The 24,049-nt window shown below is 57.2% G+C and overlaps 2 protein-coding genes across 2 annotated transcripts in view; one reads left to right on the top strand and one right to left on the bottom strand.

Moving 5' to 3' along the window:
• TRAP1 (TNF receptor associated protein 1) overlaps window positions 1-17,448 on the top strand; it is a 60,096-nt gene extending 42,648 nt beyond the window's left edge. The window contains exons 7-18 of the mRNA XM_007939576.1: window positions 1,232-1,341; window positions 1,939-2,012; window positions 2,562-2,717; window positions 3,080-3,200; window positions 4,570-4,639; window positions 10,695-10,842; window positions 12,456-12,641; window positions 13,062-13,200; window positions 13,624-13,709; window positions 15,251-15,396; window positions 17,186-17,258; window positions 17,347-17,448. Coding sequence (XP_007937767.1) covers window positions 1,232-1,341; window positions 1,939-2,012; window positions 2,562-2,717; window positions 3,080-3,200; window positions 4,570-4,639; window positions 10,695-10,842; window positions 12,456-12,641; window positions 13,062-13,200; window positions 13,624-13,709; window positions 15,251-15,396; window positions 17,186-17,258; window positions 17,347-17,448 — 1,411 coding nt within the window. The remainder of the gene's footprint in view (window positions 1-1,231; window positions 1,342-1,938; window positions 2,013-2,561; window positions 2,718-3,079; window positions 3,201-4,569; window positions 4,640-10,694; window positions 10,843-12,455; window positions 12,642-13,061; window positions 13,201-13,623; window positions 13,710-15,250; window positions 15,397-17,185; window positions 17,259-17,346) is intronic.
• A 169-nt stretch (window positions 17,449-17,617) lies between these two features.
• On the bottom strand, window positions 17,618-22,078 carry DNASE1 (deoxyribonuclease 1). Its single transcript, XM_007939575.1, has 8 exons — window positions 21,935-22,078; window positions 21,627-21,715; window positions 21,443-21,526; window positions 21,089-21,204; window positions 20,859-20,971; window positions 20,630-20,784; window positions 17,786-17,882; window positions 17,618-17,665 (listed from the first exon to the last, which is right to left on the bottom strand). The coding sequence occupies exons 1-8, from the start codon at window positions 22,076-22,078 to the stop codon at window positions 17,618-17,620; spliced, it is 846 nt and encodes a 281-aa protein (XP_007937766.1).
• Window positions 22,079-24,049: the final 1,971 nt, after the last annotated feature.

Here is a 24,049-nt window from a genome sequence, read left to right as displayed (position 1 = left end):
ACCCTCCGCATAGCCCGCGTGTCCGTGTGAGACTGCGTGGTTCTACCCTCCGCATAGTCCGTGTGGGACCGCATGGCTCTATCCTCGGCACGGTCCACGTAGGACTATGTGGTTCTACCTTCCGCATAGTCCGTGTGTCCATGTGAGACTGCATGACTCTATCCTCGGCACGGTCCACGTAGGACTGCGTGGTTCTATCCTCCGCATGGTCCGCGTGTCCATGTTGGACCGCATGGCTCTCTCCTCGGCACGGTCCACGTGGGACTGCGTGGTTCTACCCTCCGCATAGTCCGTGTGTCTGTGTGGGACTGCGTGGCTCTATCCTCGGCATGGTCCATGTGTCTGTGGAGGACCGCTTGCCTCTACCCTCTGGATGGTCTGTTTGTCCATGTGGGACCTCTCAGCTCCTCCCAGGAATTCCACCCACCACCGTCAGGCCAGCTTGAGTGTGCTTCTGGGTTTTGTAGTTTGGCTTTGTCATCAGCCCTCTTGGTGTCCCTGTGCTCTGGAGCCAGCCTCCTCTGGACTCGTCCTTTGTGGGCTCCTCTCACTTCCCCTCACAAGGATTGCTTGACACCCTGGCCCACCCTCTGTGCTCTCATGGAGAAGAGGGGCAGATGGTGCCTTCTTCTACCTGCCTTGCCCGTGCATTTCTGGGGAGTTGCCTCCTAAGAGGCTGACTTGCTGTTTTGTGTGCTGGGGATGCTTCGTACACATTAATTAGATAGATGGCGGTCCCCCCAAGGCTCCAGACATCTCAGGAGGGTATTGCCTCAGCCACAGGCCCCAAAACTCCACTCCTGAATTACACCGTCCCCGGCGTGGTCTCTGCCTACCACTGTGGTCCCAGCAGTGAGCGGGCTGGCTGGCCGGCCCACAGCTCGTCCCCTCTGGGTGGAAGTTGAGCTCTGCCTGATGAAGAGGCTGAGCCCGCTGACATCCACCCCATCCCCTCGCTGGGTTCCAGGTGGTGATGCAGAGGTGTGTAGCCCTCAGATGCTCCCAGCTGTCCTAGAGGTTCCTAGTGAGCAGGCAGTGGCCTCTGTCCACATGCGGGCAGTCACCATCCTGGTCTGTGGCCAGAGAGGCTCTGTGGGACAGAAGTGTGTGGTACTTCTGGTTTTCCCTTCCCATGTGTGGGTGTGGACTTCCCAAGCAGGCGACCAGGCTGGCCCTTGAGGGGGTGTGCGTGGTCACACGTGAGATGGCCTTGTCTTCTCGTGTGCCTCAGCTGTGGAGCATTCGAGATCGCCGAGGCTTCTGGGGTCAGACCTGGGACCAAGATCATCATCCATCTCAAGGCTGACTGCAGGGAGTTTGCCGGCGAGGCCCGCGTGCGAGGTAAGGGGGGCCCTGCCAGGGCGGCTCTGGGCCGGTGAGTGGCGGCATGTGTGGGCTTCCCACTGCAGGTGGCAGCATGTGGCGGACCCTGTGGGCAGAGCAGGGGTGACCAAGCAACTCTGGTCTGGAAGGGACTGGGCTCCATGTGTTGGGCTATGTGTGGGTCCAGGACAGAGTTCCTCAGGATGCATGAGAAGGCAGATCTCATTGGCAGGGGATGCTGGTGCCCGTCCTTCCTCCTTGGGTAGAAGTCTGTTTTGTAAGCTGGTGGTTACAACACATGGGCATTTACAGACCTACCTGTGCTGGGAGACCTTGGCCAGCCCCCGCCGTCAGGGACCAGCATGCCTGAGAGCCCACTGACAGCAGGGGTGCTCCCCGGGTGGCGTCTCTCCCAGGCTTTCTGGGGGCTGATGTGGGTGAGGCCTCGAGCATGGTTCTTGTTTGATTCCGTCCCTGCGAGACTGGTGGGGTAGGCATGTTCCCTGCTTTGCCGGCCTCTGTGTCCCTGCCTGGGAGCTGCGAAGGGTCATTCCGGGCACACTGTATACCCCCCTGGAGCTGACTTTGGACTCGGTCATCCACTGTCTCTTCCAGATGTGATAGCCAAGTACAGTAACTTTGTCAGCTTCCCCTTATATCTCAACGGAAAGCGTATGAACACCCTGCAGGTGAGACCCCGGCCCCTGAGGGCTGGTCCCTAGGAGGAGGGGCAGGGTCACAACTGAGGGGGCAGAGACGGGGGGGGGGGGCTGGTCCCCAGGAGGAGGGACGGGGTCACATCCTAGGGGCACAGATGGGGGAGCTGCTCCCCAGGGAGGAGCTGCTCCTGTGAAGGGATGTGACTGTGGGTGTGGGAAGGCCCCAGCCAGGCACTCGGCAGATGTGCTCAAGGTTCACTTGCAGCCCTTCCAGTGGCCTCCTGCCAGGCTTCCCAATGCCCTGCCTCGATGGGGGTGCTGTTCTCAGAGCCTGTGGTTTTCTTCACTGCCCCTCCCCAAGCTCTCCATTCCAGGAGGCCCCCCCACCCCCCGAGATGGGGAGGCCTACAGAGTTGACGTGGGGGCCTGGAAGGGTGAGGGCCCTTGGCCTGAACACATTGCTGGGTCTGAGTTGCCACCAGGGGCCAGTCCACGCTGGTGGGGTGCAGATGGCAATGCCCCAACATGCATGTGGCTGTTGGAGGTGTTCAAACGAGTGCCTTGGGGGTCCCCACACAGGCCATCTGGACCATGGACGCCAAGGACGTGGGCGAGTCTCAGCACGAGGAGTTCTACCGCTTCGTGGCCCAGGCCTATGACAGGCCGCGGTACACGCTGCACTACAGGACCGACGCGCCCCTCAGCATCCGCAGCATCTTCTATGTGCCGGAGACGGTGAGGCGGGGGCGGGAGGAGGGGGAAAGGGGTGCCGGGATAGGGAAGGGTCGGGGTGGGAGGACCCCAGGGAGAGGCACGGGCATCCTGGGCGTCACTCTCCCATCCTCCGTGGAGCGGGGTCGGGTAGGGCAGCAGCTCTTCAGAGAAATCCCCCCAGGCCCTGAGGAACCGTCAGGTGGGGTTGAGCAGGGCACCCTCCGGGGCTCAGGGTCAGGAAGGAGGGCCGGCAGGGGCTCACCGTCTGATTTCTCTGAGTCAGCCTGTCCACTGCAGCCCCAGACCACCTGGTATGGTGGACTCTCTAGTTGTGGGATGAGGTAGCGTCCACCCCACGGACTGACCGGTCTCTCCGCCCACAGAAGCCGTCCATGTTTGACGTGAGCCGGGAACGGGGCCCCAACATTGCCCTCTACAGCCGTAAAGTCCTCATCCAGACCAAGGCCACCGACATCCTGCCCAAGTGGCTGCGCTTTGTCCGCGGTACGGGCTGGGCGCGAGGCTGCAGGCCAGCATGAGGCCTGCTGATCTTGGCCTTAGAGATGGTTCTGAGGGTCGGGTCAGGGCGAGTGGCCTCCACTGCCGGCTCAGCACTAGTCTGCCTGGACGCCTCCACAGCCACCCTGTGCTTGGGCCCTGACTCCACATAGGCAGTCCTGCCTTGGGCCCCAGTCCCGGCTGCCAGTGGCTGACAGGAGCACAGCCGTTGGCATCGAGTCTTCTCAGTGTCTAACAGTACTGCACGAGTTCCACACCGACACATGATACGTGGGGGAGGTTTCCAATGCCAGGCATAGGCAGTGGGGGAGGAGCTCTGGTAGCGTAGTGCCTAAGGCACTTGACTGCTAACCAGAAGGCTGGCAGTTCAAACCCACCAGCCACTCCTCGGAAGGAAGGTTGGGCAATTTCCTTCCGTAGTGATACTGCCTCAGAAACCCAAGGAGGGGTCGCTATGAGTCAGGTCCAACTCAGTGGCATGAACGACAACAACAACAACGGGGGAGGTTTCAGTTTATTGAAGAGCAGTGGCCAGAGGTGGTGAGAACAGTTACGCACAGCTGCTGACCCAAGGTCGGAGGTTCAGGTCCACCCAGACGCGTGCTGGGAGCGATGCCTGGCACTCTGCTTCTGAAGAGGAAAGCAAGCTCAGCCACCGAGAGCCCTGGGGAGCCCAGGGCTCTGCTCGGACACACGCGGGGGCCCGTGAGTCAGGCTGGGCCAGCGGCCGCTGGTTTGGATTTTCATTTGTAAGCCTGACTGAACAATTCTGCATCAAAGTCTTTGTCTCAAGTTAGCAGACATAATTCGATTCTGACTCACAGTGAACCCCACTGGGCTTCCAAGGCTGTAAATCTTTACAGAAGCAGATGGTCTCATCTTTCTTCCACAGAGCAGCTGGTGGGTTTGAACCACTGACCTTTTAGTTAGCAGACCAGTGCCTTGACCCCACTACATCACTGGAGCTGTTTCATGTTAGCAGACAAAGGGACAAAATACAACATGTCTGTGATTTTTAACATGAAACCCAGGATGTCAAGAAACAAAACAGAAAAAACCCTGAGCGCCCAGGGCATTGTTTTCAGGCTGCTCCCGAACCTAGACCCCACTCCCCGCCAGGCCACCCTCCCAGAGCTTTGCCTCAGGTGTCATCTCCACATCGGGGCTGTCTGCACGGACTCCGGGTGACAGGCCAGCCTCAGTGGGAGCTCAGGGGGTGCCATCCCCGCTCCCTCACACCCACACCTTGTCTATTCTCCCAGCCCGGCCGAGGGTGATGGGCAGTCAGAATGGGAGGAGCTGGCAGGTGGTCGCAGGCCAGGCCCAGGGTGCCTGACGCTCCGTGTCTTGCCAGGCGTGGTGGACAGCGAGGACATCCCCCTGAACCTCAGCCGGGAGCTCCTTCAGGAGAGCGCGCTCATCAGGTACACTGCGGGGGTGGGGAGGTCCGCCCCAAGGGGGCCTTGGTGCTACACGGAGGAGACCTCTGAGGGGCTGGCCTGGCTCCCTGAGGCACGTTCATCCCCGAGCATCTTGCTCTGTGGCCAGAACAACCTGAGAAGGGCCGGCCGCTTCTGAGGCTGGAATCTAGAGGGAGAGGCTCCCAGGCCAGACTGGGTCAGCACCCTGGCTGCTAGGATAGTTACTAGGGCGGTGGCTCTACTGACATCGAGGACAGCTGCCTGCAGAGTGGGGTTCGCACACGATGGGTGGAAAAGTGGGGTGCACGGTACAAGGGACAGCCCTCCCTGACCCTTTGAGAACGAGTTGCTGATCTGGTGGCCCATCTTCCCCAGGCAGTCCTCCAGGTACAAATGGGGTCCATTCCTTAGTTTCTAAGTTGAACGAGTAGGTAAGTACATGAACAATTTCCTACAGAAGGATCAGCATGAGGCTGGTCCCTATGAGGCGGAGTTTAAAGGTGTTCCAGATGTGCAGTTGGTCCACGCTGCCATCCCACTCCATTGACATCAGCTCCTCCTCCTCCCCGCAGTACCCTCCCTCCTGTCTCAGGGTTTTATATTCCGTACTTTGCTATAACATCTCACAGAACTCACGCTGCCAAGGAAACAGCTTATGCTGTAGTGGCGTCTGGGAGGCTGGTCAGTACGAAATCCGTAGGTCAGCGTGGGTTTGGAGCATTCTCCTCACTCGCATGGTGGTGGGGGCTGGGAAGCCCAAATCAGCAGGTCGGACGAGTGGCTGCTGTCCCGAGTCCAGGGTGAGATGACGAGCCAGAGGCAGGATCGGGAGCAGGAGGGTGGACTTTCCCAGAGGATCGCAGGTATGTCCTTGACTTGAGTCACACCCTCCAGCAAGGCAGGACTCAGGATACATCCCACCCGAAGCGGGGATCACACAAACCAGAAGAAGAGCTCACTGCCCTCGAGGCAGTTCTGACTCACAGCGACCCCCAGTGGGTTTCTGAGGCTGTAAATCTCTATGGAAGCAGGTCACCTCACCTTCCTCCTACTAGTCCCTTTGCAGGAGGAAGGTGAGGCAACCTGCATCCATGAAGATTGACAGCCTTGGAGACCCTGTGGGGCATTCCACTCTGTCCTCTAGTAGTTGGAATCTACTCCACGGCAGTGGGTGTGGTTTGGGGTTTGCATCCCTGAAGACTGGCAGCCTTGGAAACCCTCTGGTATAGTTCCACTCTGTCCTCTAGGGGCACTGTGGGTTGGAATGGACTCCACAGCAGTGGGTGTGGTTTGGGCTTTCCTTCCATCAAGAGTGACAGCCTTGTTGGAGACCTTGTGGGGCAGTTCCATTCTGTCCTCTAGGGGCGCTGTGGGATGGAATTGACTGGACGGCAGTGGGTGAGTTTAATACAGGAGAAAGCTCAAAGCCTCCTTGGTTTAAAAGCTTCATGGTGCAGCCTGTGAAGGAGATTGTATCGAAGAATGTGCTGTGAGCTGGGGTTGGTTCAGGGAGCCTGGGTGTCACAGTGGTTAAAGCACTTAGCAGCTAACCAAAAGGCCAGCAGTTTGAACCCACACTGCTCTGCAGAAGGATTAGGCAGCTTTGGAAATGGGAGCAGTTCTGCCCGGCCGCAGGGTCTCTGAGTAGGAATGACTTCTGGGTAGCAGGTTTGCTTGTTTGCTTAGAAGTCGGTTTGCTTGTTTCACAGTCAGGGCAAGTTTAGTGCCGTTAAAGGGCAAGTAGGAGGCGCAGCGCTGGAGGTGACTGTTCATCTCGCCAAGAGACTTGGAGGACAGCTACCTCGCCAGCCACCTGCAAGAGACCCATGTTTGTGTCCATTCCAAAGAAAGGTGATCCAACAGAATGGAGAAATTATCAAACAGTGTTATTAATGTCACACACAAGGAAAATTCTGCTCAAGATAATTTAAAATGCTTGTAGCAATACCCCAGCAGGGAACCGCCAGAAATTCAGCGTGGATTCCAAAGAGGCTGTGCAGCAAGGGCTGTCGCTGCTGCTGTCAGATGGATCGTGGCTGAAAGAACAGAACCCAGAAAGATGCTTACCTGTGTTTTATTGACTGTGCAAAGGCATCTGACTGTGTGGGTCATAACAAATTACGGATAACGTTGTGAAGAATGGGAATTCCAGAGCACTTAATTGTGTTCATGAGAACATGAACGTAGCCAAAGAGGCAGGCATTCAAACAGAACAAGGGGTTACTCCATGGTTTCAAATCAGGAAAAGAGTGTCAGGGTTGTATCCTGTCACCACACTTATTAATCTGTATGCTGGGCAGATAATCTGAGAAGCTGGAATGTGTGAAGAAGAGCATGGCATCAGGACTGGACGAAGACTCATTAACAGCCTGTGATACACAGATGACATGACCTTGCTTGCGGAAATTAAAATCTCTTGAAGCATTTACTGATGAAGATCAGAGACTACAGTCTGCAGTGTGGGTTGCACCTCATCATAAACAAGAATCCTCACAATTGGACCAGTAAGCAGTATCTTGATAAACGGAGAAAAGATTGTCAAGGATTTCAAATCAGTGTCCCTGGATATGTCAATAAAGAAACCAGACATCATATTGCACTGGCCAAATATTCTGTAAGAGACCTCGTTAAAGTGTTAAAAAGCAAAGATGTCACTTTCAGGACTAAGGTGAGCCTGACCCAACTCATGGTATTTTCCTTTGCCTCACGTGCACATCAGGGCTGGGCAGTGAGTAAGGAAGACCAAAGCAGGGGTGAAGCACAGTGGCTGCAACAAGGACTCCCCAGAGCAGCGACTGTGAGGACGGATGGTGTGCGACCACGTAGCGTTTGCCTGGTGCCTGGGGCCCCTGGGAGGTGGAGCCGACTCAGTGGCACCTAACGGCACGACGAAAGAGATGTCTGTAAGGTGGATGTTCGTAACCTGAGGACCGCCTGTATCTCGACGAGCAAGGACATTCTCATGGTTACAGCACAGCCACCGAAGCTGGGGAATTAATTGAGCATTGAGACATTACTACTGCCATCTCACCCTCAGACCCCTGTAAGTACGCCCACTTGTCTCCTCACGTTCCTGCCAGGAAAAGGACCGGTCCCAAGTCACACAGAGCTTTTTGTTGCCATCTTAGCAATTGTAAGTCTTCCAGACCACGAGCATGGGATGTCCATCTGGTCCGTGGCCCGTGAACACAGGATGTTCTTCCTTCCTTTTGTTTATTGTCGTTAGTCACCATCGAGTCAGCCCTAACTCGTGGGAGTCCACGTACAACAGAACGAGGCGCTGCCCGGCCCTGCCCCGTCTTCAGGATCCGTGGCTGCAGCCAGTGTGTGTGTCAGATGCCTCCGACCCCAGGGCCCATCTCCGAGCGCGTAGGTTAGGCGGCGTTCGCGGGTCGTCCCTAAGGGCTTATTGGTAATTCTCAGAAGTGGACTGCCAGGTTTTCTCCTCATCTGTCTTAACCCGAAGCTCCACTGAAACCTGTGCACCTGGGTGACTCGGCTGGTGTCTGACGCTGGCGGCATAGCTTCCAGCCTCCCGGTGACCCGTCGGCCACCACCGTGCGACACTGGCGGGCATAGCTTCCAGCATCCCGGTGACCCGTCGGCCACCACCGTGCGACACTGGCGGGCATAGCTTCCAGCATCCCGGTGACCCGTCGGCCACCACCGTGCGACACTGGCGGGCATAGCTTCCAGCATCCCGGTGACCCGTCGGCCACCACCGTGCGACACTGGCGGGCATAGCTTCCAGCATCCCGGTGACCCGTCGGCCACCACCGTGCGACACTGGCGGGCAGGGGTGGTCGCTGATGGAGGCCTGCACCGGTCCTCCCAGCAGCGTTGTGTAGTTCAGTTACGAGAAGCTCCCTCCCTGGTCAGCTTTATTCTGGGCATCTTACTCTTTTAGGTGCTGTCGTAAATGGGGTTCTTTTCAGATTGTTCATTGCTGGTGTTTAGAACCATAGCTGATCTTGGGGTGCTGATCTTGCACCCCGCCACTTGGCTGGATCTGTTTACTAGCCCGAGGGCCTTTCTCATGGATGCTGCGGGCTTCTCTGTGTATAGGATCATGTCTGCGAGTAGAGGTAATTCCACTTCCTCCTCAATTTGGGCGTCTTTCATTTGTTTCTTGCCTCACTGCTCTGGTCCCAGCGTCCGGTGCAGCAGATGTAGCAGTGGTGAGTGTGCCAGCCTTGTCATGCTCCTGATCACAGGGGACAAGCTCAGCCTCTTCACTGAATAGAATGTCGGCTGTGGGGTATTTGTCAACATTCACCTGTGCAGGCCCTCCCCTCACCCCGGTCCTCCTGGGCTGAGGGACTGACTGGTTTGAGAAAGCGCAGTGGAAGGGGAAAACCTTGATGAATTTAAACACGTTTCCTTTCTCCCAGATCATGAAGGCAACATGTGGCAGTTCAACATTTTTAAAGAAATAGCAGAAAAAAAATAAAAACAACCATAATCCCATTGATAAGATTGCTCCTAATTACATGCCAGCTCAGTGCTGCCGAGTCAGATCCAACTCATAGCAACCCCTCCTTGGGTCTCTGAGGTGGTATCACTACGAAAGCAGATTGCCCAACCTTCTTTCCGAGGAGCAGCTGGTGGGTTTGAACCACCCACCTTCTGGTTAGCAGCCAGATCCCTTAGGCACTACGCCACCAGAGCTCCCAGTTACACGTAATGCCGCAGAAAGCATCCTGACCCAGAGTCCCGCACAGATAGCATCAGCGTAAGTCCCAGATTCTAGGTGCAGACAAGGAGCTCTGATGGCGTAGTGGGGAAGGTATTTGCCTACTAACCATGAAGTCGGCGGTTCAAACCCACCAGTTGCTCTGCAGGAGAAAGATGAGGCGATCTACTTCCATAAAGAGTTACACAGCGTTGGAAAGCCAGTGGGGGTCGCTATGAATTGGGATCGACTTGAAGGCAGTGAGTTTGGTTTTGGTTTTTAGTGTACACATAGTACCATCAGCATCTTGGGCTGGGTTCTCTAAGGAAGCAAAACCAGTGAAGCTTTTAGAGAGACAGGGGGGGAGGGGACAGAGGAAGAGAGATTTCTCTGAAGGAAGTGGCTCACGCAGTTACAGAGGCTGCGGGTCCTAAGTCTGTGGGCCACTTGGGGAAGCTGCGGGGTGGACAGACCTAAGTTCGGGAGGCAGGATAGCAGGTTGGTGGCTTGAGGCCGACAAATCCAAGATCGGCAAGTAAAATGGCAGATTGTCGGCTCAGGCTGTGAAGACAACGATCTCAAGATCGGCGGGCAACGCAGCAGGCCACTAGTTCAAGGGCAGATGACAAGCTAGATGTGGGATCCCAAGCAAAAAGCCCTTTTGTAGAGCTTTTCCATGTGTGGGAAGAAGCCACACCCCTGAGGAAACGCCCTTCCAACTGACTGGCTGCTCACAGCAGATGTAATCATGGAGGTGATTACATCATACATCATAACTGCCAAAACAATGAGAATCGTGGCCCAGCCAGACTGACACAGCCTCATCATCAAAACTGGCATGTACACCTTGGGTCCCCGTGAAGACTCAGCACACAGCAGTGTACTGAGTGCACACACACCATCGGCAGGTAATTGTTCCAAACTGAGATTTTGCTTTGCTTTTCAAGGCACACCTTCCTTCACTAAGGATCATCAGAGGACGTGAGCTTAAGGGCCGTGTTAATTTTCCGCTGTCCACTCCTTTTAACCTGTTCTGTCCTGGAGCACTGAGGAGCCCCAGGAGAGACTGTCCTGTGGTTGTTTGTGGGTCGCAGTCAGACATGCACATCTTGTCACCGGACCCCCAGCTGGAAGGCTAGGGCCGTTTCCATGGCTGGGGGTCTCCAGGAGGGGTGTCACTGCCATCCTGCCTGTGGGGGCGCCCCTCCAACACTGGGCTTCCCAAACACTACCCTTCAGTTGTAAATCTTTCTCCATTGAGCAGCAGGGGTGGTTGGTGTGTGTCCCTGCCTGGTTACTGGTAGGGCTGCAGGTTTCTCAAGTGCTGCTGGCCATTTGTGTCTTGGGGAAGTTCTTGCTGATGTCCAGTGCAATATTGTTGTGTAGGAAACTCCGGGACGTCTTGCAGCAGCGGCTGATAAAGTTCTTCCTGGACCAGAGTAAGAAAGACCCTGAGAAGTACACCAAGTTTTTTGAAGACTACGGCTTGTTCATGCGGGAGGGCATCGTGACCACTGCTGAGCAGGAGGTCAAGGTAGGGCTGGCCACTGAGCCAGGGCCAGGGCAGAGACTGGGGAGGCCACAGGCTTGCTGAGCCTTGGCCAGAAAGACGGTTGGGAGCCTGATTGGCCAGTGAGGCATCTGGCTTTGTGAGTCCCATTGCTCCACAGATAGCAAGCCCTAACTGTGGGTGGACCCCTGGTCCCTGGAGCTGGAAGGATGCAGACACAGTATGTCCCCACAGCAGGGGCAGCTCCAGCCAGGGGTGGGGAGAAGTCGTCATGGTGTCTCAACCAGGGAATGCACATTGAAACCCTCAAAGGTGTGCCACTAGGGCTAGTAGTGGAGTGAGAGCAACTGTGTTCAGTTTTGTGCTTCAGTTTTGCATTTTTTGTTGCTGTGTTCTTTTTTATTCTGCAATTATTTTGGGGGATAAAATTAACATAACATGAGTTGGATGGTGTAGTGGACTAGTTTGTAGCTCCCTCACTGTGGGCAGTCATCGCCCCTAATTCCGGAATGTTTCCATCAGCCTAAGAAGAAATCCCCCCTCCCCGCTCATCAACTTCCTGGCTCTGGCTGTTTCCTACAAATCAGACTGCACGGCACCTGCTGTCACTCGGCGTCACTTTCCCGGGTTCCTCCACATTGTTCCATCAGCTCGGTGTTAACACCACTCATGTGAACGTGTACCTCTCAGCAGCTTCACGGGTCCAGGTCGGAACTGCTGTCACCCCCTGGCCAGGACCCCACCCACCCTGAAAAGGAACAGAAAATTTAGGGAAACACGGAGGTCATCTGCAAACAGAACCCTGTACTGGGAGCACCTTCCCGATGCAGTCTGCAGTTTGGCACGGCATTCGTACCCACAGAACCCGAAACCCAGCCAGCTGCGGGGGGGTCAGTTCCAGCGCTGGCAGCCGCGTGTGTGTCTTTGCCGTGCCTCTCCACTCGGATCAGCCCCACTTCAAGGGCTCAGGCCTCAGGTTCAGACAACCCAGGAGGGGCTTTGGGATTTCCCTTCCTAATGTCCCCATCAGCCTTTGGAGGGGTGAGGCTTGACCAGCTGCGTCCTCTCCCCACTCCTCTCAATCCACTTTCACAGAAGAGACCACAGGCCGCCCCAGATCCCGGGTTTCCGAGCTAGCTTTTTATTGTTGAGAATACACTGAGGAAAACGTGCGCCGGTTCAATGTTTTCTCCAGGTGCCAGTGACACTGCGGCAGCCTGCTCCTCCGAGCTGTTCCTCCTCCATTAACATCAGCTCACTGCCCCCGGAGTTCCTACCTTTCGAGTACTGGCAGCTTGATCCCACGTTGCTAATTCTTGAAAGAGCACAGTGCTCAGGCAGGCGTTCTTTAATAATTCAGTGAACTGCTGTGCAGTGTAAAGACCTCAGGGAGTATTTCTGTTTAGGGTTTAAAGATCTCAAGACAGTAGTGTCAGAGGTTTACACTCCGTGGCTCCACAAAGTCTAGAGTCTGTGAGATTTTGGAGTTCTGTTCTGCACTTCCCTCCTCTTGATCAGGATTCTTATATGGAATCTTTAATGTGTTCCTGGCTTCCAGGGCCACTACCTATGCTGCGTCTATGGGATCACGGGGCATGAATGGTTGGAGCAGCCATGTGCTATCTGTCTGTCTGCAGGAGGACATAGCAAAGCTGCTGCGCTACGAGTCCTCGGCCCTGCCTGCCGGGCAGCTGACCAGCCTCATGGACTACGCCAGCCGCATGCAGGCTGGCACCCGCAACATCTACTATCTGTGTGCACCCAGCCGGCACCTGGCTGAGCACTCACCCTACTACGAGGCCATGAAGCAGAAAAACATGGAGGTGGGTGGGCTCCCCGGGCAAGGCTGCCACATGGTCTCAGCCCCTGGGCCAGGCAGAGGACCTGCCTTCTGCAGGGAGGGTCTTGAATCTCTTGACCTGTGCTCAGTGTAAGAAAGACACGGGTCCCGAGCTTCAAGCTGCTGAGCAGAGTCCATGGGCACAGAGCCCCAGCCTGCGGCTGACCTCCTGAGGCCCTCACTCACAGGCAGGACTGGGCCTTTATGAACAGCAGGGTCAGGATGTCTGTGCTAGGATGTGACCATTTGGTCCACCGACGTGGGCCATGAGCCCTAGGTACCCAGCATCCCACTGCATCAACTGCAGGCCCCCCCCAGGGTGCAGGAAGTCCTCGGCCCTCTCCCTCCATCCCATCCCAGGGGCCCCCGGCCAGGCCAGCACTCACCTCCTGGACACCCCCAGGTTCTCTTCTGCTATGAGCAGTTTGATGAGCTCACTTTGCTGCACTTGGGGGAGTTCGACAGGAAGAAGCTGATCTCCGTGGAGACGGACATTGTTGTTGACCACTACAAGGAGGAGAAGTTTGAGGACACAGCCCCAGGTTGGTGTCCTGACCCCCAGACTCCACACACTGGGGCCTAGGGCCACCGTGGACCCCTCTGGACGTGGTGGCTGGGGGAGGGACCTGCCTCAGTTGTTTGGGGCCCACCGAGTAAGAGACGAGAAGCTGTTTGGGAAAGTCTAGTTCCCAGAAAATGCCCTTGCGGCACGACTTCTAAATCGGCCAAGCTGCCGAGCCTCAGATGGGCCCTTACGGACTCACGGCCCTGCAGCCAGAGGCGTCTGTTAGCCCCCCCGTGTCTGCTCCAGTGTAAATGAAAAGCGTTCGTCTCTGGGTCAGAAAGCCAGGTGGGGCTTTCACCTCAGGGCCCAGTCACTGGTCAGGGGGCCGTGGGGTGGGGTTGTAAGTGATGGGTGGCTGGGGGAAGGGGCTGCAGTGGGGCTGACCCTCACTTCCCTATAGCTGACGAGCGTCTGTCAGAGAAGGAGGCTGAAGACCTCATGGCCTGGATGAGAAACGCGCTGGGGTCACGTGTCACCAACGTGAAGGTGAGGCCGCCTACGCCAGCGCCTGCTGGTGGACTCCCTGTGCTGCACGCAGACATGCTTGCTGCTCCTGGAAGGCAGGGCCCGCCTCCCCCACCCTTCCCACTTTGCCAAGAGAGTTCACAGCCTGATGGAGGCAGAAGGCCATCCTAGGGAGAGGTGGGAGGTCGGGGGCTGCAGACATGGGCAACCTGAGGGAAAGGAAAGGCCCACCCTGGACCCCAGACAGGGTGCTGGTCTAGTCTGGACCCTAATGGGGTATGCGTGCTTTAGAGAACCAAGACCCAGCAGCTTTGTGCAGAGCTAGGAGACAGAGAGACTGTCCAGTCCTGTGAGGGCCACACCCAGGTGAGAGGTGTGCAGGTGTCGTGACGGGAGAGTGTAACTCTGCCTCTCGGTCCAGAGGAGATGATGGGGCCCTGGGAGCTGACGGTCAGGAGTTTCTGCCAGGGAGCACCTGGAACCAGACATGCACGTGACTTGTTAGTGCTGTCCAGAGCATGTGAGGCATCTACAGACCACGGCTGTCTAAGCCTCAGACAGTCACCTCCAAGGAAGGTGAGGTCAGCACCCCATTCTAGGATGAGGAATCAGGCAGAGCCTCTCAGGGTCCTACAGCCAGGCAGTTGCATGGACGAGTCCAGTCAGAGTCAGGCCCGTGACACCAGGCTGCCCTGCCGCTGGGGGTGAGGAGGCTGAGGGCCTATGGGTGAGCAGAATGGAGGCCACTCGAAGGAGCAGGCCTGACTGCCTTGTGGGGAGAGGTGCACCTGGTGAGGCAGGGCCCCGTGCAGCCCTGAGGAGGGCTTAGGGCAGGAGATGGCATGCGGGAGGCACTTGCACGGTGTGTGTGGGGCGCCCGTCTTCATGGTCCTCGGAGGAGCTGTGGGGCTCAGTGGTGGCCCTGGAGGAGAGCGGACAGTCTACCAGGTGAGAGGCCTTTACGGTAAGCGACTGATGAGAACCTGGGGCGCTTGGGGCGAGAAGAGGAAGGAATGAGTCTGCCTCCCTGCCGAGTCAGTGCTGCTGTGACAGAAACGCACGTGGGCTTAGCAGGCTGACGTTGACCGCTGGCCCGTTCCTGTGTTCATGCAGGAGACTGACAGCCCCAACTCGGGCTTTAGGGGAAGAAGGGCTTTGTGTCTTCAGCTTCTGTTTCTGGGTGCCTGGGTACTCAGTCTCCCCCACCTGGGCTGCTGGCCCACTTGTCTGTCTAATGAGTAGTTGGCTTAAAACACACCCTGCACTGATAGGGCCTTGGAAACAGAAAATTCTGCCCGATTTTCACGTGGGCTTCCACCCACAGGTATAGAGTTCGATGTATTTGAGGAACAGCTCAGTTGTAACAGCCCGCACATGGAATGCTAACCTACAAACATCCCGTGGTGTGGTTAGCAAGGCCCTGCCTGTTATGCAGTGATCTGGAGGGGTCACTGCTCGCCAGCCACCAGGGAGACACTGCACTCTCCTGTCCTGTGGTCTGGGGGCGGCGTCACACTCGGTTGAGAGCCTGGCTTCTCACGTGTGCCCTGGCCTGGCTGTAGGTGACCCTCCGCCTGGACACGCACCCAGCCATGATCACTGTGCTGGAGATGGGCGCCGCCCGGCATTTCCTGCGCATGCAGCAGCTGGCCAGGACCCACGAGGAGCGCGCCCAGATCCTGCAGCCCACCCTGGAGGTCAACCCCAGGTGAGTGCCAGGGGTTCAGGGCTGGGGGCCAGCACCCTCCTTTCTCACAGGCAGTGGTGGCAGTTCCGTATGTTTTCTTGTGTGATGTTTAATACGTGAGACGTGCGTGAACCCTGTCTTGTGGGACAAGTGATTACCACTCAGTATGGCAGCGGCCTGGCCCCAACACTGCTGACCTCGGGGCACTCGCTCCCTACCACTGTTCGTCCTCCTCCGCAAGGTGACCACAGGCCGACTCCTGGAGTCACTGCTTTGCTTTTGGGAGATACGGTGGCACTGTGGTTAAAGCATTCGGCTGCTAACCAAAACGTCAGCAGTTTGAATCCACCAGCTGCTCTGCTAAGAGAAAGGTGAGGCAGTCTGCTTCTGCAAGGATCGCAGCCTTGGAAACCCTGTGGTGCAGGTCTCCTCTGTCCTGTAGGGGCGCTGTGGGTCAGAACTGTCTGGATGGCAGCTTTTTGGAAGTTTGAGTGACGTCCCCCTCTGGTGGCAGGTGGCTGTTTGTTCATTTTCATAGCTGGGTATGAACTACGTTGACTCACCCATCCTACCTTTATGGCCACGTCTGTGGAGGTTTTAGTTGGGGGCTGTGGGGGGTGTGGCTGCCAGAACACTGGACAGAGCACACAGCCCTGCTGTCCCCCAGCCTGGCTCCATCCACCCCTGCCCCCAGGTGACACCCCAGCCTCTGAGGGCAGGTACTTTTTCAGTAGTTTGCTGGCCCATCGGTCTGCCCTCTTACTGACTTGCAGACTATGGGTCTCATGGCCCACTGGGCCTTTCTCCTCGTTTAGGAGCGCTGGTGGCATGGTGCCTAAGGTCTTTGACTGCTAACCAGAGGGCTGGCGGTTCAAACCCACCAGCCACTCCTCGGAAGGAAGGTTGGGCAATCTACTTCTGTACTGATACCGCCTCGGAAACCCAAGGGGGGGTCACTATGAGACCCGACTCCACAGCAGTGGAGCAGTTCCCCTGCTTTAATGTCTTAATTTTGCAAGAGCAAGTCTGCCATCTTCTTCGGTAGCTGTCCTTTCCCTGTGGGCGTCATCTGTCCTCAGGCCGCGTGCGTGACTTGGGAGTGTCTGTCTCCGTGGCACAGCTGCAGGCACCCGCTGCCTTTCCAAGGCTCTGCCACACGCTGGGTTTAGGAGAGCTGGGCAGACGTTACCCTTCACCTGAGAACTGTATTTTTATTTTGCTTTCCTTTTAAAATTGGGATTCAAAGCCAAATGCACAGGTGGCTTCCTGTCACTGCCCGTTAGGCCGTCCTTGCCTTCAGCTGTGTGGACTACACTGTGTGTTTCCTTCGTGGACATTTGGATGTGGGCTCTGTTCATCCTCCTCTTTGGCTTCCGGGTTTGTAGTTTGCTCGGGAGGAACTATGCCCTTTGATAAACTCTCCTCCCCTCCAGGTGGTCACCCTTACAGCTCCTCTTGTGGCTGCAGGAGCAGAGGCAGGGTCCGGCCTGGCTGCTTTGTGGCTGAGTGACAGCTCCCCCCATCCGGGTCCTGTACCACATCCATGGGTGTGGGGGTCTGGTGAGGGGTGTTCCAGACCTAAACTGGCTTCAACACCTGGGCCTTCCTCCTAGCTGTCAGCTGTTCCTGCTCTGGTGTGATGGCTTCCTATTACGATGGGAAGATTCCTTGGACGTTTAAGGATAAACTGAGGGGATGCTTCCCCCTGTATGGTCTTTTCATAGATCTAGCCAGCCAGTCCTGTTCCATTCTGGAGGGTTCTGGTGTCGGGGGGGCAGCCCCCACCCGTCACTGGACCCTCCTGTTGTAGGCATGCACTGATCAAAAAGCTGAATCAGCTGCGAGACCGGGAGCCTGAGCTGGCCCAGCTGCTTGTGGACCAGGTAAGATGGGAGCTCCATTCCCTCCTCCCCTGCATTTTGAGTCCCTGGCTCAGAACAAGGACTGAGCACCCCAAAACATGTCTTTCAGATCTACGAGAATGCCATGATAGCAGCAGGGCTCGTGGACGACCCCAGACCCATGGTGGGTCGCCTCACTGAGCTCCTCACCAGAGCCCTGGAGAAGCACTGAGGGCAGTGTCCCCAGGACACAAGGACGCCTGACACAGAGCTGCGAAGACCACCACCTTTGCATTTATTTACCTCGATTAAAGCTATTCTTTCTCAATCTACGTGTTGCCTTTCTGGTGACGCTCTGATTGACAGGCAACCTCTCCATAGTCCCTGGGGCCACAGCAGGTTCATTTCAGTGTCACCTCCACTGGGTAGTGGTCACTGATGGCTTGAGCCTAGGGGAAACATGTGCTCAGAATGGGGATGTCAGCTGGCCCCACAGGGTGGTCTGTGTCTGTCGGGGGGAGGGGCATCCCAGGCCGCCCAGAGCAGGGGTCTAACAGCAGAACACACACCAGCTCATCACTTAGGCCATACGCAGTCTGGAAGTCAAAGGGCACAGCCGAGTTGGGGACGATGGCACCTTGGAGAACAGTTCCAGCAACCACGATCCTGCAACGGGGCAGAGCTTAGCACTGTGGGCCCCAAGGAAAGCTACAGGACACACCCCAGCACGCACCTTGCTGCCCTGAGCTGGACCTTCAGGACAGAACCCCCTGCACTTTGGCCTCCTGCCCACAGGGAGCACCCACCTTTGTGCCTGTGGCAGCTTTGGGGTTCACACCTCAGACTCAGGAGAGCAGGATGAGTTTCTGCCTCACCTTTTCTTCCCAAGCCTGCCTTACCCCCAACGAAGAAATCTTAGGCCATTTCATAAATGGATCTGTGTGGTAGTTAAGTCTGTGTGTCAACTTGGCTGGGCCTGGTTGCATGGCTGGGCAGCTGGATGTATGACACTGGTAATCACCTCCATGATGGAATCTACTGGGAGCAGCTGAGTAGCTGCTTAGGGAGGTGGTCTGCTTCCTGTATATAAGAAGCCTTGGGGAACGGTCTCTAGCTTATGACACGCTTAAATCCTGCATGTAGCCGTGTTGTCGTTCAGCAGCCTGCCATGCTCTGCCAACCTTCGGACTTTCAGTGGACTTGAACAAATGGGCTGCCATATGGTTTGGTAACATTGGGACTGTTTGTCAGCCTTGGGCTTGCCAGTCTCAGCAGCCAGCAGCTGAGTGAAGAAAAGCCTCTAGCTTCAGTGGGCCAGGACCAGGAGGCAGAGCTGCAGCACAAGGCTGAGGGACTTTCACCCAGCCCCTAGAGCCTGGAACTTTGAACTGGGACTTTAAGCCTCCAAACTGTAAGAATAAGCTCCTGTTTGTTAAAGCATTCCATTTGCGGGGTATTCTTGTTGGAGCGGCACCAGAGCAATCTGCTACTGCTCAGGGGTGAGGTCTTGTCAAAAGCCACCTGAAATCAGTGAAAATGGAGAAGGAAGTTCAAGGAAACACCATTTTAGGTGGTGCCATCAACAGGAGCCCTGGTGCCGCAGTGCCTAAGGCATCTGACTGCTGACCAGAAGCTAGAGGTTCAAACCCACCAGCCACTCCCTGGAAGGAAGGTTGGGCAATCTACTTCCGTAGATACCACCTTGGAAACCCAAGGAGGGCTCACTATGAGTTGGATCCAACTGGACAGCAGTGAGGCTTTTTTTTTTTGTCAAGGGTAGCGTGCCCAGGACTACGCTTAACCTGTAAGGAGAGAGCATCGTATACAGAAAGCTGAGACGTTACTGAAACGAATGGAAGGAAGGTCACAGTGTGCTTGTGGATTGGAAGCGTAACACAATGAAGATGTCAAAAGCGTCCAAAGCAATCCACACATTCAAGGCAATCCCCGCTGAAATCCCAACATCTTGCTTCAGAAATGGAAAAGCCAACCCTGAAGTTTACATGAAGGGAAGAGACCTGAACAGCTAGAGAAAGCCTGAAGACGGCGAAAGCTGGAGGACCCCACTCACACCTCATTTTAAAACCTACGATAAAGCATCTGTTGTGGTTAGAGCACTCAGCTGCTAACCAAAAGGTTCAAACCCATCTGCTGCTCCATGGGAGAAGACGAGGCTGTACGCATCTGTAAAGGCTACAGCTTGGTAACAGTATAGTAACAGACGTACGGGACCAATGAATGAATTCAGAGTTCCACAGATGTACAGGTTTGCCAGGGGTGCTAATTCAACAGAGAAGGAAGACTAACATAAACGGTGCTGGGGACACTGGATTTCCACCTGCAGAAGAATGAAACAGAATCCCCGGCTCACACCACACCCAGAAACTAATTCACAACGGAACACGGAGCTAAGAGGAAGACAAAACCTATGGGCCTCACGGGCCTGGAGTTTAACGAAGGTTTAGCAGTTAGGACGATGGAAACACGAGCGGCAAAAGACGGGTCAACTTCATACAAATTAAGGACGTTTGTTCTTCCAACGAGTTGACCCAAATGAAGACAACCAACAGAGCGGAGCAAAGTTCAGGTAACACGTAACAGTAACGGTCTCACACCCAGTAAAAAAAAAAATGGGCAAAGGACTAAAGCAGCGATTTCACCAGGACAATCAAACGACCAAGAATCACATGAAGAGATGACCCACGTCATTAGCCATCACTGAGCTGTGAATCAAACCCACAGTGAGACAGACCCCTACTCCTCCATCAGAACGGCAATGAGCCAAAAACCCAGAATACCGGGTGCTGGCGAGGCTGCAGAGAATGGTGGACGTGGGCCCCGCTCCACTGCTGCTGCCGACAGGCCGGTGGCTTCTCAGACAGCTGGACCCAGAACCACTGTGTGGCCCAGCAACCCCAACTCTAGTACACCCAGAAGCGAACGCGGGAACACAGACAGAAACCTGCCCACGGCACTTTTCACCACAGGTGAAGTGACGGACGGCGTACGCACGCGTGAAGAACGCTCCTGAGCCCGGGGCAGAAGGAAGCCCTGCTGCTGCTGCGGCGCAGGAGACCCGGACAGCACCCTGCTGGTTCCAGCACTGGGTGATCTCACAGGAGACCAGCGACAGACAGACCAAAGGTGGTCAGTGCTTTGGGGGAGCTATCTGTGTTCACCACAGCAGCTCTGGCAGCGTGGTGCCTACGGCACTTGACTGCTGACCTTCCACTGGAAGGAAGGTTGGGCAATCTACTTCCGTAGACCCAAGGAGGGGTCACTGTGAGTTGGGTCTGACTCAATGGCAAATAACAACAACACAGCAACATCTGTTTTCACCACACTTGAAGGAAAAGGTCTTGTGACGTATCTCTGACATTTGGGAGCCCCGAGGGCTTATGGGGCAGGCTGACCTGTCATAGGGGCAGTGCGTGGACTTCACAGTGGTGTCAGCCGTGTCAGGGATCAGCCACTCAAAGGCAGGGCTCGTGTGCAGGCGTACAGATGCCCAGTGGAAGGGGCTCACGTAGCTGCAGCCAGCATTGAAGTCACCCATCAGCATGATGTCCTGCAGAGGCAGCCACCTGTCAACCCAGGATGTCAGCCCAGGGAGCGAGCAAGGGCCCCCAGGGTAGGGCTCACCTCCATGTCCCACTTCTTCTGCACGTCCAGGTAGACATCATAGAGGGCGTCGATCTCGGCCACTGCGTCCAACGGGGCCGCGTGCAGGGGGACAACAGCAAACTCACTGACTTCTGAGGAGAGACCATGGTCCCATGGAAGGGCACACAGTGAGAAAGCCCAGGCTGGGGTGGACATGCTCCAGGTCACGTCTGTATACAACCAGCCACCAGGGGCTCAGGGTCACTCACCTGTGAAGGGCGAGGAGAACTTGACAATGGCCGGCTCCCGGGCGAAGGTGTCATTCCCGCAGGGCTCACAGCCATCATCATATTGGTAGCTGTCCAGCACGGACACCTGGTCTGGCCTGTAGGCCACAAGGACATTCACATGAGGTGTATGTGGGCCTGGCTCCTTACGCCTCATCTCCCCCGTGTCTGTGGCCTCAGTGCAGACCCCTTCTCCCCACCACCCCTGGGACTAGGGGCCTGCTCTGTAGACAGTGCGCAGCCTTTATGCCCCAGGCGGTCCCAGAGCAGCCCTGGCCCTCGGCTGGCAGCCTAGCAGGAGCGGTCATGGTGAGAGAAGGCCCACCCTCGCCTCACCTGTACAGGAAGAGGTAACGCTCCTTGTAGCTGTTGCGTCCCAGCGGCTCACTCACCACAAAGTGGAAGGTGTCTGGTGCATGCCTGGAGGCAAGAGATGTAATGGCCTTGTCAGGGGCCCCCAGAGCTGTCCCCTGTCCCCAGTGAACCCCAGAAGCACCCCCCAGGCCACTGCATCACTCACTGGTTTAGGCTGTCCAAGAGCCACCCCACAGCTGTCAGGTGGCTGTCCCTGACCTCCTGCACCAGGGCGATGTCATAGCGGTTCAGGATCTGAAGGGGGGGCGCACGTCACTACAAAGGAGGGCCTCCGGCCACCACGCAGAGTGACAAGAATCCTGTGATGGCCACAGCCCTGCTCTGCCCTGACTGACCCACAGGGTCTGAGAGAAAACATCCCCTCCCATCGCCAGCAGTCTGTAAACCCATGACCTGCCCCAGCCCTAAGAGTCCAGGCCCCACTGTCCCTGCTGGCTGGCCGCCCTGGCTCACCTGCACAATGTAGTGGGAGAGGGTAGCATTGGACATCTTGGTCTCCCCAAACGTCTGGATGTTGAAGGCAGCTATTCGCAGGGACAGGGCCACCTGCAGCACACCGGCCACCGTCAGCAGTGCCAGCAGCCTCCAGGCCCTCATCCTGCAAGAGGCGGACTCCGCGTGGGTCCCGGACCGTTGCCCTGCCGCCTCACCCCCCAACCAGCTTGGCAGCGGCCGGTCCAGAGCAAGGCCCACTCTGCCTCACCCTGGGCTGTGGCTCCAAGAGCCCTCCTGAGGGGACTGGGCGCTTGGCACTGCCCCCCACACACCAGACCTGGTCACTTGAGACAGCTCTCAGATGACAAGGCCAGGACTCTGAACAGGCTGGCAGCAGCCTTCTCCCACGTGGCCTGTGACAAACGCAGCCTAGCCGGTGTCCACAGATGCCGCTGCCACCCAACTTTAAAGGCTGCGGTGGCCATGACCGCGGGGGCGTGCCCATGCCTCACCTTGAGTCACGGAACAATGGCCCTGCCTGTGCCGGCGCCCATGGAGGGGGGCAGGCTGGCAGGTGTCCCTCCACAGGGCGGCTTCCTGTCACTGTGAAAACAGCACCTGGCAGTCAGCTCGGCCCCCAGCTCCGGCTGTCCTTCACCCGTGCACACCCCTAGCACTGGCGCAAGCCCCGGGAGGGAGCACAGGTGTGCACAGCTGCTCCCCTGGCTGGGGGCACCCCTGCTTCCTGGGAGCCAAGACCCAGGCAGGCGGTGGTGCAAGCTGCCCCCGGGTCCCAGCCTCTCCTCTCGGCAGCCCAGCTCCCCAGAGCCCGGCCCTGCAGTCTGCACCAAGGCTGCAGACGAGGCGGGAGAAGTGGGGACTCGAGACGGGCGTGTGCGTGAGCAACAGGGAGGGCAGCAGGGCCCGTCTGAGCTGGAAGCGAGCCTGGAAGCTTTCAGGAGGCAGGTGGGCCCTGCGGCTCCAAGTGGCCACTGAAGGCCCCCAGCAGCCTCACCCAGCCTTCCTGGGAATTCCTGACCTTCCTTCCCGCTGTCCCGGGTCCAGCGGCTGCCCTCACAAAGGACCACAAAGCTGGCGGCTTAACCCACGCGTCTGAACCGAGGCATCGGCAGGCCATGCCCCGCACAAGGGCTCGGGGGAAGGCCCCTCATCTCCTCCAGCTTCTGGTGGCGCCAAGTGTCCTGGGCCTGGGGCCACGTCACTCCAGTCTCTGCCTTGGCTGTCACATGGCCCCTTCCCTCTGTCTTCCTTCTCTCAAGGACACCTGTCACTGGACTTGGGGCCCAGCCAGCTAGGACAGGACAGTCTCTCCCCCAGGAGCCTCGAATGCACCTGCACCTCACTTGCTGCTGTCAAACGGGCGCCAGCTCACAGCCACCCCGCCGTGGGCCCTCGCAGCGCCAGCCCCGTCCTTCGTCTGCAGAGCGGCTCGTGGGCTCAAACCACCCACCACGTGGGAGCAGCCAAGCACCTCAGCGGTAGCTGCAGACGTGAGCCCATCTTGGGAGCCAGACCCCTGGACCCCTGGACCCCAGCACCTGGACAGCCCTTTCCTGCCGCACCAGGTGCCGCGTCCCAGGGAGGACCCGGCATCCCTCGGGGTCCATGGCTTCCCCACTGCCCCGCCCTGCGGGGCTCTGACCCACACAGGAGGCCAACGTGTGCCCTCCAAGAGGGAAGGCAGGGACTGGGTACCGGGCCTCAGAGTGGGAGGGGCCGCAAGGGCTGCAGAGTGGGCAGTGCACGTGGCCTCCGGCCAGGTCTCCAATGACCAAGACCTGCTGACAGGCAGCCCTCTGTCGGTCCCAGTGTGGTCACTCATCGTTCCCGTCAACGTGTGCAGGTTGGTGTCACAGGTGCTCAAGCTGCCAGCAGCCCCTCACAGCCCCACTCAAACGCTCCCCTGATTTCTGCTATTCTCAATTCCTCAGGCCAGGATGCCCCCAAGTGCATCAAAACCCAGGGGACCCTGATGGACGTGGAACACTGGCAGCGCGGCTCCCAACATCACAGCCATCTGCCTCCATGGGGCCCTGATGGACGTGGACACTGGCCACACGGCTCCCAGCATCACAGCCGCCTGCCTCCATGGGGCCCTGATGGACGTGGACA

The sequence above is a fragment of the Orycteropus afer genome, unplaced genomic scaffold (assembly GCF_000298275.1).
Source record: "Orycteropus afer afer isolate SDZICR_OR568_19922 unplaced genomic scaffold, OryAfe1.0 scaffold00061, whole genome shotgun sequence".
In the NCBI taxonomy this organism is placed as follows: domain Eukaryota; kingdom Metazoa; phylum Chordata; class Mammalia; order Tubulidentata; family Orycteropodidae; genus Orycteropus; species Orycteropus afer.
The sequence above is the reverse complement of the archived record's forward strand: the minus strand, read 5'-3'. Positions and strand labels throughout refer to the sequence as shown.